The 11,782-nt window shown below is 49.5% G+C and overlaps 1 protein-coding gene across 1 annotated transcript; it reads right to left on the minus strand.

Moving 5' to 3' along the window:
- Positions 1 to 3,213: 3,213 nt before the first annotated feature.
- On the minus strand, positions 3,214 to 11,782 carry LOC141976104 (T-cell surface glycoprotein CD3 gamma chain-like). The gene is made up of 6 exons (XM_074936915.1): positions 11,669 to 11,782; positions 9,988 to 10,017; positions 7,032 to 7,235; positions 5,929 to 6,060; positions 4,832 to 4,875; positions 3,214 to 3,598 (listed from the first exon to the last, which is right to left on the minus strand). The coding sequence occupies exons 1-6, from the start codon at positions 11,721 to 11,723 to the stop codon at positions 3,536 to 3,538; spliced, it is 528 nt and encodes a 175-aa protein (XP_074793016.1). The 5' UTR covers positions 11,724 to 11,782; the 3' UTR covers positions 3,214 to 3,535.

The following is an 11,782-nucleotide window of genomic DNA, read 5'->3' on the forward strand; positions in this document are numbered from 1 at the left end:
ACAGTTTCTCTATGCCCTGCAGTAGCAGGCTCACTCCTGGATGGAGTTACAGACACAGAGCAGGTCTGCAATGGGTGACCAAAGTCTCTTCCCAAAGCAAGGGATGGTCTCAAAAGCTGTGATTTTGCCTGGCCCATGATTGCTCCTTCTCTGGCACAAGTGGTGCAGCTGAATATGGCCCCAACTTAGGGACCAATAACATTTGAATCCTGCCACTTATTAGTAAATTACATCTACTTACCCCACAGCAATAGCACTGCACTCCTGGCATTTTGGTCTCATGTCTGTCTCTACACTAGCTCTAGTGTCTCCATATAATTACCCACCTATCACTATGTGGTGCCAGGTAATTACATGATCCTAGAACAGCTGAATTAATACAGGGGCATTTCCTCCATGTTAACACAGCTGGCAGCTCTCTGGTGCTCACTAAAATGTGTCACCCAAATTCTTAGAAAGCCAGGAGGAGACCACGACCCACAGGTGTCTGCGACCTGCACAGGGAGGGTGACCTGGTTTCTGAGGTTTTTAACTGCTTGCTGTTCCCACCTGTTACTTGCCTCCCATTCCGCCCAACAGTGAGAACTGTAATAACCTGTAAACAGACGGTTCAATTCAAGGGCAGGGAGGAGTGGGGACCTTTGGATGGAGAGGACCGCGAAGCACTGGAGCAGTCAAAGCTGTTGCTGAGCAGCTGTAGCCAATAGGAGAGATGGAAAAGGCTTCATAGGTTACATCTAATGCATCACATGGCGGAGGCATGTTTGTCAATCCAGACACTGTGTTCTATGGGCATGCAGAAAACTAACCTGTGACATTAAGGAGCCCTGCAGGCAGATCCTGAGACACAGGCCTCCCAGACTTTCCTAGGAGGGCCAAGGAATCTGTCTATCCCTGCTTCACACCCCATTGGGTGCTTTTGGGAAGGAGGAGAAAGGCACTTATGATCCCGTAGTGTTTCCCCAACCAGGCAGCATGATTCCCTCCCCTGCACATGTCCTTTCCACGCTGTAGGTGTGGCATGTGGGACAGGAACTGTGTGCCCTGATGGCTAAAGAGGCCCTGCTAACATGAGGCCTGTATGTTCCAGGCTGCTTTCCAAAGGCCAACACGTACAGACGTCGAGGCAGTGCAGGTGCTGGGACTCGGCTGCTTTTTGCTCCATCACTCGGTCCCTCTTGTTCTCTAGCCTCAGGCTCTCGACGCTTGGCCAGGCATCTGTAATCATGTATCACAAGAGCAAAGAACTTTCCCCAAGAATAAGCAACCAAGGGGTTAAAGAACTGCTCCTGGGATCCTAGAGAAATCCCCAGGACTCCGACTGGCTCCAACCTGGCAGGAGAGCTCTTACGGGGGCATGCTGCTCAGGAACCTAACTGCCACCTACAGCTGGGTCCCCAGAGGGTGCTGGGTGAGGATACGAACCAGCCAGGGGGTGGATCTAACAATGTACACACAGGACACTTGGACTCACTCGTACCTGGCCTGAGGCCAACCCTGCTTGTCTCCTGCTCCGAGGACGTGCTGCGGTGGGTTCGTGCTGCCCTGACCAGCCCATCATTCGCCTCCCCTCGCTGACCAAACAAACCCCAGCCAATTCCGCCCCTTCACCACAGCCCAGAAAGAACGTCGGGCCAGAGTGCAGGAAACAGGCTGCTGCTCAACTAGACAGGGCCCTGGGCAGATGCTGGGCAGGGATTTCCCTGTGACTGACACAGGGGAGACAAACACCTGGCTTCTGCTCTGACACACCACCTGGCCTTGGTGAAGAACCTGCTCCTCTCTACCCCTCAGTTTCCCCATCCATAGAATGGGGCTTCCATCCCTTGCCCACCTGAAGCACTGCACTATTATTTAGGGTCACAGAGGGCAGAGCTAGGCCCCAGCTCGGAAGAAATCCCCCATCCCAGACTGACAACTGGGCCACCAATTGTAATCACCCCGAGAGGCAGGGTTGGAGTGGGGCAACACCACGCCCTAAGACCTTTAGTCTGCTTTGTGGCTTGTCCCTTTAGCAGTGTCCCCTCTAGTCACAGAAACAAAAGGGCTAGGAGTTACCCTCTGTGGGCAATGGGAGGAGCAGGCTGACCAGCGGCATTCCCAGAGCCCCCTAAGGTGGAGGGGGGCTGAGCAGACTTGGCTCGCTTTGCACCATCATCCCTGCCTGTTGATGGAGAGTGCTCTGCCCTGCCCCCCTCGTGCACGAGCAGCTCCTCTGCAGCTTGTTTTGCTCCGAGCTCTTGCTGTTTCCATTTCCTCCTCGGTCACAGCACACCCATATCTGATCTTGGGGGGAGCCTGTGTCAGCCCCTTCTCCAGCAGCACACCCAACTCAAAGCACCTCCAGGTTTAGTGCTGATGGTTTGCCACCAAGCGATCAGGCCGGCTCGCAGCCTGGGTGTGTGCTGGGGAAGGCACTGGCCGTCGGGGCCTTGGCGGCTTCAGTCGGAAGTGGAAACTTGCACATGTAAAACCAAACTTATTTTGGTACAAACAACTCCCCCCAGCCCCAGCCAGATCACGGGGGCGGAGGGGCTGTCCTGCACTTTGCAGCCCTCTGATGGAAGACACTGCAGGAGGGCCCGGTGTTACTGACACTCTCAAGAACTGTGCCAGGGCACAAGCAGATCTAGGTGCACCATTAGGGGAGCAGTGTGGAACAAGCTGCTGCGGTGCAGTTGGTACCAGGGGGGTGACGATATTCTCCCCACTCAGAGCGATTCTCCCCTCCCCTCCCCTCCTCCCCAAGGATTTATAAAGATGAAACCCCCGCAAGGTGGGCCAATATCCTCAGCCCACAGGTACAGGGGGTGGATTGAGGCGCAGAAACGAAGGGTAAGTGACTTGTCCATGGTCTCCCAGCGCTAGGAATGGGAACCTGGGCCCTGGTGATGAGCCACAACACCCCCCTTCCTGCCACAGGCACTCGCAGACAGTTTATAGTTGCTAGGTGTCTCTCCCCTGCCCCCGCTCCCCGGCCTCAGTGTTTTTCTCCCACACAATGTTAACAACAACCAACCACTAGCCCAGCACAGCCAGTCTCCACACCCAGGCAGAAGCCCCCCACCAGTTCGGCTTGTTGCACTCGGGAAGGGCCCATTACTGATCAGATGGGGGTCCTGTCAGACAGGACACTCCATCAGCTGCAGGCCTGCCTGCAATGGCAACCTTGGAATGAGGACAGCTAGGTAGGATTCTGCTCCTCTCACCAGCCCGGGCAAAGCCTCTTTATTGCCAAAGCAAAAGCATCACAAAAAGCAGAGAGCTCTACGAGCCCCCTCTGCACTGCAGGGAGCCAGAGGGATTTCAGACAAGCAAGACCCAGGATCACCTGCGAGCAGAGATCATCTATTTCTTAGACACATTAGTGAGACACCCATCACCATGGTTTCTGGCCACCGAGCTGCAGAGTGAAGGCTTTGTCGGCCGCATCGAAGGCAGCAGGATTCCCCAATATTGTTGGCTCCCATGTGGAAAAGAGACAGGATAAAGGGCCAAGGGTCACAGTTGATGAGCCCCCAGGTGCTCTCCCTTCTCATTTGCGAGTCCTGGTAACTCCTAGGCGGCTGTACTGCTCATTGTCCCGCTCACCAAGGGGCTAGGAGGAAAGGAGAAGGTAAGGCTGCTTTTTAAAGTGTTTCTTTGCTATTCAGAGTCTTACACTGCGCCCACCACCGTGGTATTTGACCCCACGAGCTGGGAGCTTGGGATTCTGATAGGATAAATGGGCACAGACAGCACCTCCCATATCCTCTGCATTCAAAGCTTCAGTAGGAAACAGGCAGCCTCAGAACAGAGGAGATGTTGCCTGCACCCACATATCACAGCCCTGTCCCTGAGTTCCCAGTGAGCAGAGTTACTTATCTCAGAACCAGCTGGGAGGAGGAGGCCAGCCAGTGCTCATTTCCCACCAGTACCTGGTCGGCTCACTTCTCCATATGTTAGTTCATCTTACTGTTGCTGGCCTTTCCCTGCCCTCTCCTGCAATGCTGGGGCACAGTAGCTGGCACCAGTTTCGGGTGGTGGGGGAGCAAAAAAAATGATACACGCAAATGAATCAGCCTGTGCACATCTGGGTGTCTGTGCCTAACATATGTCTGGGGGGAGCCTGTGCCTGGATGTGTCTGTGATGCTCCCAGACAGGTACTTGGGAGCGTACTGCTGCTCTAGCCCTTCCTGCCCCCACTACTGCAGGCGCTCTGCACAGATCAGCCGGCTTCGGTGAGAAGGCAGGTATTTAATCTCAGCCTGAAAGTGTGAGAGGGAGGGAGGGGCACCTGGGGCTCAACCCTCAGGAGGCTGTCACTGTGCAAGGGCAAAGGGGTGGTACAATTGGCTTAAGCAGCCAGCTAGGCACTCCCCGGGCTTAAGCAGCCAGCCCTCTGCAGGGGTGCTGGACCTAGGGGTGCAGCAGCACCCGCGGCTTGATGGGGTTTCCCTCGCACACAGGTTCACAGTTTGATTCAATTGCTCTCAGCACCCGCACTGTAAAACCTGTTCCAACACCTCCGGCACCCTGTTCCAGCCGCAGGGCAGGAGGTGGGAAGGGGCACAGCCAAAGGGCGTCCCAGCTGCAGTGTGTGCACTGGGGCCGGCTGCTCCAGGACGATCGTTTACACCTGGCAAAGAGGGGGTGCATCACGACCAAGTCAGCCCCCCCCCCACTTCCATTCACCCTGGTGGGAGCATTCTACACCTGCTCTGTAGAAATCTAAATCACAAGCAAGGCCCGGGGCCTCTCCAGGCCCTGAGCGATCCCTCCATACACCAGTCCGGATTTCCAAGCACTAAGTGATGTGAAAGGCTGGCCCAGCAGCCACTCATCACTCACCTGGTAGAGCTGCTCATTGGCGATCAGGTTCTGTCGATCAGAAGCTAAAATAAATCAAGCAAAGGTCAGTGGGAAGCTCAGGGGGAGGGCAGCATTTTCAAATGACCCCAAGTGGTGCTTTTCTCTCCCCCACTCTGCACCTTGTACCACCACTTACACCTGCCCAGCACGGGGTCCAACGCCACCAGTCTGACTCACGGGCATTTCACACCCATTCCACACTTCCTGTGCATGGACGGTAACAGCGACACCAGGTGCAGGGAGGCGGGCCCAGGGCCCCCCTCTGCTCTCCATGGGCAGCTGGGAACATGTTGCTTTTGCTAAGCATAGAGTTTTGTTCACACTACGCCTGTTCTGCTAAAATTTCACTTATTGCTCCCACTAGTTCAGCCCCGCCAGTGCGGCGCTGTTGTCAAGAAGGAGCCAACATCTACTGGTGTCACTGGGTCAATAACATGGTGCTTAAAACGCTGAGAGCTACAGGAGCCCTATCTACACTAGGACTCCCACTGTCCCGTCTATTGGGAGAGGTAAGCTAGCAGTAGCAAAGGTGGGAAACTATTTGCACAAAAGCCAAATGTAGGCATTCCCTTGAGGTTTACGCTGATGTGTCTGCCCAAAATTTCACCTCTCCCCAACTGTGCTCTGTGTTGGCTGCTGCCCTCCATGCCAGGTATGGCTGCATTCCCACATGCTGACTACACAGTTTGTAAAGTACTCTGAAACCTGCAAAATACAGTGTCTCCTGCTGCTACCCCCTCGCTAAGGCAGATACGCACACTCACAAATGATAGTCTCCCATAGCAACATGCAGACACACAATTACACGCGCAGACACCCTCACACTCCCTCCCCATAGGCTGACATGCAGTCCTTGAGTCATGCATGTAGGTGTCATGTAGGGGCTCCAGGCACCAAGCCAGCATCATGTGGGTGAGTGTGATGGAAAGACCCCAGGGATACTGCGCAGCGAGTCCTGTCCGACCAGCCATCCTTCACCCTGGTGTTAGTGGAGATGACCAGACACTCCCTGTCCCTGCACTGGGCAGCAGAGACACCCCTCCCCCAAGCTGGACAGAGGGGACCCCCCATCTCACCTCGTAAGAGACGGCCACTGTCTTGGCCGGTGATGCAGTACACAGCGATTGCCAGGAGGACCGTGGCGATGATATCAGCTACCACGATCCCTGAGATGGTGGCTGCATCCAACTCGATGCAATTCTGGCACACTGCAAAGCCACAGACACAACACAGAGTACTGAGAACCGGGCACAACTCTCCATGCCCCACACCCACCCGCCACCTGCACAGCAGCACAGGGAGCAAGCCAGCAGGAGAGCCCCGGAGGATTTCTCTGTTCCCCCACAAGGCCTCTCTGCTGCCCAGTTAGAAAGAGAACACACACACACACACACACACTCCTCTGCTCTCCCACCTCCAAGCCCCACTCAGCCAAAGGTGACTGGACAGGACCTCCGAGGGAGCCTACCAGCACAATGCTGACCAAACAGAACAGTCACTGCTCAGCAACTCCCATTCTCTGACCAAGGCAGGGCTCGCAGCCAGCGGCAGGAGTGCAAAGTTGGGATAGGGAAGGGAGCAGGGTCTCTGGTGTGTCAGGCAGAGCACTAGCTCCACCTGAGACACAGGGCCGGTCCAGAATGAGCTGCAAAATGGGTGTGGAGTGAATCAGCTCAGCAATCATGCATGTGTGCATGGTGATCCAGGAACCACCCTTGCAAACAGGCACATGCCCAGGCACAAGTGCACATCTTAGTGCCTGCTGCCCAGGGGCCAGTTTTGAACACTGGGGCCCCAGGCCACCACAAGGCCCAGTCTGAGAAGTGCTGAGATTTCTGGCTGAGCACTGAAAGTTAGAGTTCAGAGGTGGAAGAGCCCAAGCAGATCATCCAGCCTCCTCCCTCCCCTACTGGGCCAATGCAGGATGGTTCCTTCCAAGACACACAGCCTGGGGGGAAATTTGGGGACAGAGAAACACACACATCTGCCACTCCTGCAGCTTTACAGAGAACTAATGGAGACATGGCAGGTGTGTTTCACAGAAAATTTTAAAAACTTTAGTTTCCAGAACAAGGCCATTCCTCATCCAAAAAAAAAAAAAAAAAAAAAAAGTTTGGAATTAAAAATTCCAGCTGTTTTTAGTTTTTTAGACCAGAGGCAAACTGACTGGTGAACGTACTTCGGAAATACACTTGTAGAGGACCTGAATTATGACATCTATAAATTCCTCTTGGGTCGTTCGCTTCTGCGCCCAAATTCAACTCTTCTCCCTTTCTCTCTATTTGAGTGTCATCTTTCATCCAGGTTACATTGGATGTCGAGCCTGAAGCCCCCTCGCACTTCAGGACCACGTCACGGCCACGCCTTTCCACCTTTATTTTTGCTGTAAAACAAAAACAAAGGCTGGGAAGTGATAGGTACAAAGCAGCCCAGGGGCTGAGTTGTCATCGGTAACCGAGGTTCAGAACTGAGGTCTCTCATACAAGCACTTAGAAAGGAGCCATTTCCCAGTGAGACAGAGATGGCGTCTCATAGAAACCCCTGAATAAAGGTGTTCTAATTGAGAAAATATCCCTGATAATACAGTGATAGCTATAATAGTCAGTTATAATTCAGGTATACAACTCAGCTTACAGCTAGATAAATATAGATATATAAACCATTGATTATATTAATAATTAATCATGTTGTTATATTGTGTCAATTATTCGCAATAAATAACAACTCTGGGCCCGATTCTGCCAACACAACTCCTGGGACAGTGCCTACTGTTGGGAGTAGTCCTACTCGCCCCTATTGAACTAGTGATGGTCGGAGTAAGCTATACATCCATAAGAAGTGTTTGTAGGATCAGGTCCTTAATTAGCAGCATCTAATATCGTTATGCAGTACTTATTATATTAATATAATATTGCAACTGACATTTTATCAGGGAGATTTTCACTCAGGCACAAAATAATTTGGCTCAGCATCCTTTGACCTGCAGTAAATTCTGGGTGTGGATGTGAGGCCCTGATCCTGCACACCCTTATACACAGGCTGAATGGTAAGTGAAAGGGTTTGCAGATTCCAGGCTATTAATAATTAGTGATGGCAGCTGGAATTTTTTAACAAGTTTTTAAAGTAAAAATGGTGCGGAGATCAGCCAAACCGGTTCGCAAAAGATAGTTCTGTGGTCAGCTCTGTAACTGGAGGGCAAATTTAACTGAAAACTGATTACAATGAAAACAGTGTAAGATTCACAAAATGTGTTTCCTGTGGGGGCAGGGTCGAGCCCATGGGGATCACTCCCCAGCCTTCAGAACACAAAATAAAGTTACTAGGATTGTTGTTGTTTGAGCACTGAAAATGAGAGCAGTGCAGCGCATACTGCAAGGGCTGCGGCAACACAGAAGCAGTTGAGAATTTGGATTACACCCCCTCCAACACACACACACACACACACACACACACACGTTTTTCAGTCACCTCCAGTCTAGGAGTCTAATTCCTGTACTTGTTTGTGTTTGTAAATCAGGTAGTTCTGTGTCTGCTACTTGCACACTCAACTGTCACCAGTTCAAAAACGCAGCCATAATTATTTGGAGGTTCAAAATCTTTGACTGCACAAAGATAGGCTGGCTTGAGGTCTGTCTCTATATTTATATATGTATTATTAATCGCTTATATTAAGGTTGCAATTATATTCTAAATTATTATGAGAGAAATACATTTTATTGCTAAAATAATTATTAATCAATAGCTTAATGGATATTAAACTGCCTGGTATGGGGACTTTGTTCACTCCCTTTTCTGTGCCATGCTTAAAAACAATAATCATAATTTCATTTTTAAAAGAGCTCAGAAAGAGGCTTTGAGGAACTACACAAACAATTAAATACTGAATAATAATAATTAATAAATAAATTGCTACTAACAAAGCAATATCAAAAGGTAACTGCAAACTAGACATTCAGTTAAAGAGACAGCTCCCAACTCAAAAATCTCACTTCTCTGTGGAGCTTTATTCACGTCAGATGACTGCAGCTGGAGAAGATAAAAACATGTTTTCTCTCTCTGTTTTTGAGTTTACAGTGTTTTAAGTCAATGAGGTCCTGTGTGAACGTAGTGCGCTCACTGCAGGGTCGGGGCCTTAATAGTCTGTTTCTCCTCTTCATGAGTCTTTCACGTGGCAACAGGGACAGAACTGGCCCAAACAGCTTCATTCTGTAGGCTCGTGCTTTTCCCCATTAATTGCACTGATTACCACAATGTTGGGCCTGATTCGGACTTCACTTGCATCAGTTTTGCCCTGGAGTAACTTTGGTGACTTCAGTGGTGCTATTACTGATCCGCACTGGGGTGATCAGGGATCAGAAGCGAGACCTTTACATTCGTTGTTGGACCAGTTGGGACAATTGTCAGTTCTTGGTTTCCCCACTGGACAGGACAGAGCGATTTGTCCATCAGCCCTTATGGTGACAATTCACATGCTGGACTGGATTCTGAGGCCTCATATCCCATGAGTGAGGAACTGGCTCTTTTCCGTTATTTGCTTTTCCTGCTCTAAGCTGCTGCCTAGTATTGCTCCGCACCCACCCTCAGGAAGGCAGTTCTGAGGGTCGTGGGCCCAATCCTGCTTCCAGCGACGTCAATAGGAGTGATGCCATCAACTGCACTGGGGGCAGGATAGGGCCTAATGTGAACCAGGGTGCAGTCTGTCCTACTGTAAGGCAGACTGGGCTTGTAACAGGCACTATACAAGCTAGTAAGTCACCATCATGGGCTTACCTTATTATATATGTCTCTTGTAATGTGCTTTCTTTCCTTGGGACATGAATCGATGCCCTGCTATTCAGAATGATTACTACAGAAGTGAGCATGCTGCACAGGTGAAAGGTATGACACTGACCGCCCTAGAGACTGAAGCCTTGTGTTTATCCCCAGAGCAAGCAGGGCATAAATAATGACCACCTGTGCCCCCTCCAAGTCCCCCTCCCTCCCCAATGAGCTCTAATACAAACACGGGATGCAGAGTCCTGGATGCCATGGTTATCTGTGAAATAGCCACCCTCTGTGACTTTCAAGAGCAAAATGTTTCCTCCATCCAACCCTGATCAAAAAGGGCTTTAAATGAGTTCTGTAGGTTTTTTTACCTCTCTCTGAAAGGTCTTGTGTGACCACACCTGAGGGGAAAAAGAAAAAATGTAATTTAGAAGTGTCACAAACCTTCCTGCTTCAGGAAATAACGACAGGACATAGGAAGAAACCAGCCAGTCTCAGCGAGAGGATACAGGGCTATCTGGGCCCCTGCTCAGACCAGGCCTGGCAATTCCTATGTTCCTGATTCCATTTAGTTATAAAGACCAACATTTTCAAAAGTGGCCACTGATTTTCAGTGTCTGGTTTGAGCTCTCCGGGGCCTGATTTTTAGCAGCGCTGAGTACCCACACTTCCAACTGAAATTAATGGGAGCTGTGGATACTAAATCAGGCCCAGGTTGGCTGAAACTGGGCACCCAAAAATTGAGTCACCCAAATGCATTGGCCATGTTTTAAAATGTAGGCTTTAGTGATTCTAGAACTCGCTACCCAATCGGCGCATTGGAGACCAACTCCTTCATCGTTGTGGCTTACGGCTCAGCAATCCACTCAAACTTTTTTCCAGGGCTGGGTTGACTGGAGGGAGCATGCCAAGGTTTTTTGGAGTAGGGGAAATCTATTTACATGGCAATAAGGAACTATTTGTTTTTAACCTTTGTATGTGCACTTAGAGCCTGTCAAACGTATGTATTCTATAAGTCAGATGAAATAAAATGCAGATGTCTCTTCAAACTCAAACATATAAACACACTTTGCACAAATCAAAGATACAAATATTAATCTAATCTAATTAATTTAAAATAACCTTTAATCTTTACCTGCACTCAGCAGAGGTGCTAAATGCTAAAATTTCACCATCATTTGGGGTGTGTTCAGCAATCACGTCCCACGTTTAGAGCCATGAACAAGAACAGATAACACAAAGGGGCAAAACATACCCAACGCATACTCTGTGCAATTCCTCTGATTGAAATAGTGTGTAACTTAGGGCACCATGTGGCCCAAAGTTCCACTAACACCAACAAAACACATCACAAACCTACTGACTACATCTGAAGAGAAGTGAGGCTGCATTAGGCAAAAAACACTTGGGGAAAAAGGGACTGCTTCCCTTTGTTATATGTATGCACTTTCCAGTGAACTCCACAAACTTTACACACTATATAATATTAAAAGAGATTAAAACATTGTATGGCTTATTTGCCTAAAATGATACAACTCAGTATGGTACAAGGCTGCTACAAACAATTATTCTTGGTCACAATATTTGAATTTGTCTCACAGAGTATTTAAAATGATCATGTTTTAGTTACTTGCCAAACTATATCACCACATGGTCTTTCTCCCCCTTGAACTTTGTGAGTGAGCTTAATGTTCATGGAAAGCACAAACAGCAGAGATGGAAAAGGCCCATTAGGTCTTATTGAGTCCATCTCCCAGCCAAAAAACAACCTCCAAAACCAAATCTATATAATACGGATAAGGATGTATTTCTTAAAAAGGAGCTAACAAGTTGTGTGCCAGCCCTAACTCTCACAGCTTTGCCTGCCCATCTATCTATCTGGCTGTACACCTTCCCCCTCCATTTATTTGTCTGTGTTCAGTCTTACAGATTGTTAGCTCTTCACGGCAGGGACTGTCTTCTTACAATGTCTTTACAACACTGAACACATTTGGGGCATTATGGTAGTAAAATAGTAATTAATTATTAATAATGCAGGATTGAAGATCTTACCTTTGATGATAAATCCGACCATTATTACGCTGACCAGATACCCTTGTTTCCCCATGGTCCTTCTCCTTAACACTAAAATGCAACTGCGGTTATTTCCTCACTAGTTTAGGAAAA

Source organism: Natator depressus, chromosome 22 (genome assembly GCF_965152275.1).
Source record: "Natator depressus isolate rNatDep1 chromosome 22, rNatDep2.hap1, whole genome shotgun sequence".
Taxonomy (NCBI): Eukaryota; Metazoa; Chordata; order Testudines; family Cheloniidae; genus Natator; species Natator depressus.

Coding starts and splice junctions, on each gene's coding strand:
- LOC141976104 (XM_074936915.1), bottom strand. CDS start 11,723: ATGGGGAAACAAGGGTATCTGGTCAGCGTAATAATGGTCGGATTTATC. Junction 10,018..11,668: donor GGTCGGATTTATCATCAAAG/GTAAGATCTTCA, acceptor TTTTCCCCTCAG/GTGTGGTCACACAAGACCTT. Junction 3,599..4,831: donor CCAATGAGCAGCTCTACCAG/GTGAGTGATGAG, acceptor CTTTCCTCCTAG/CCCCTTGGTGAGCGGGACAA.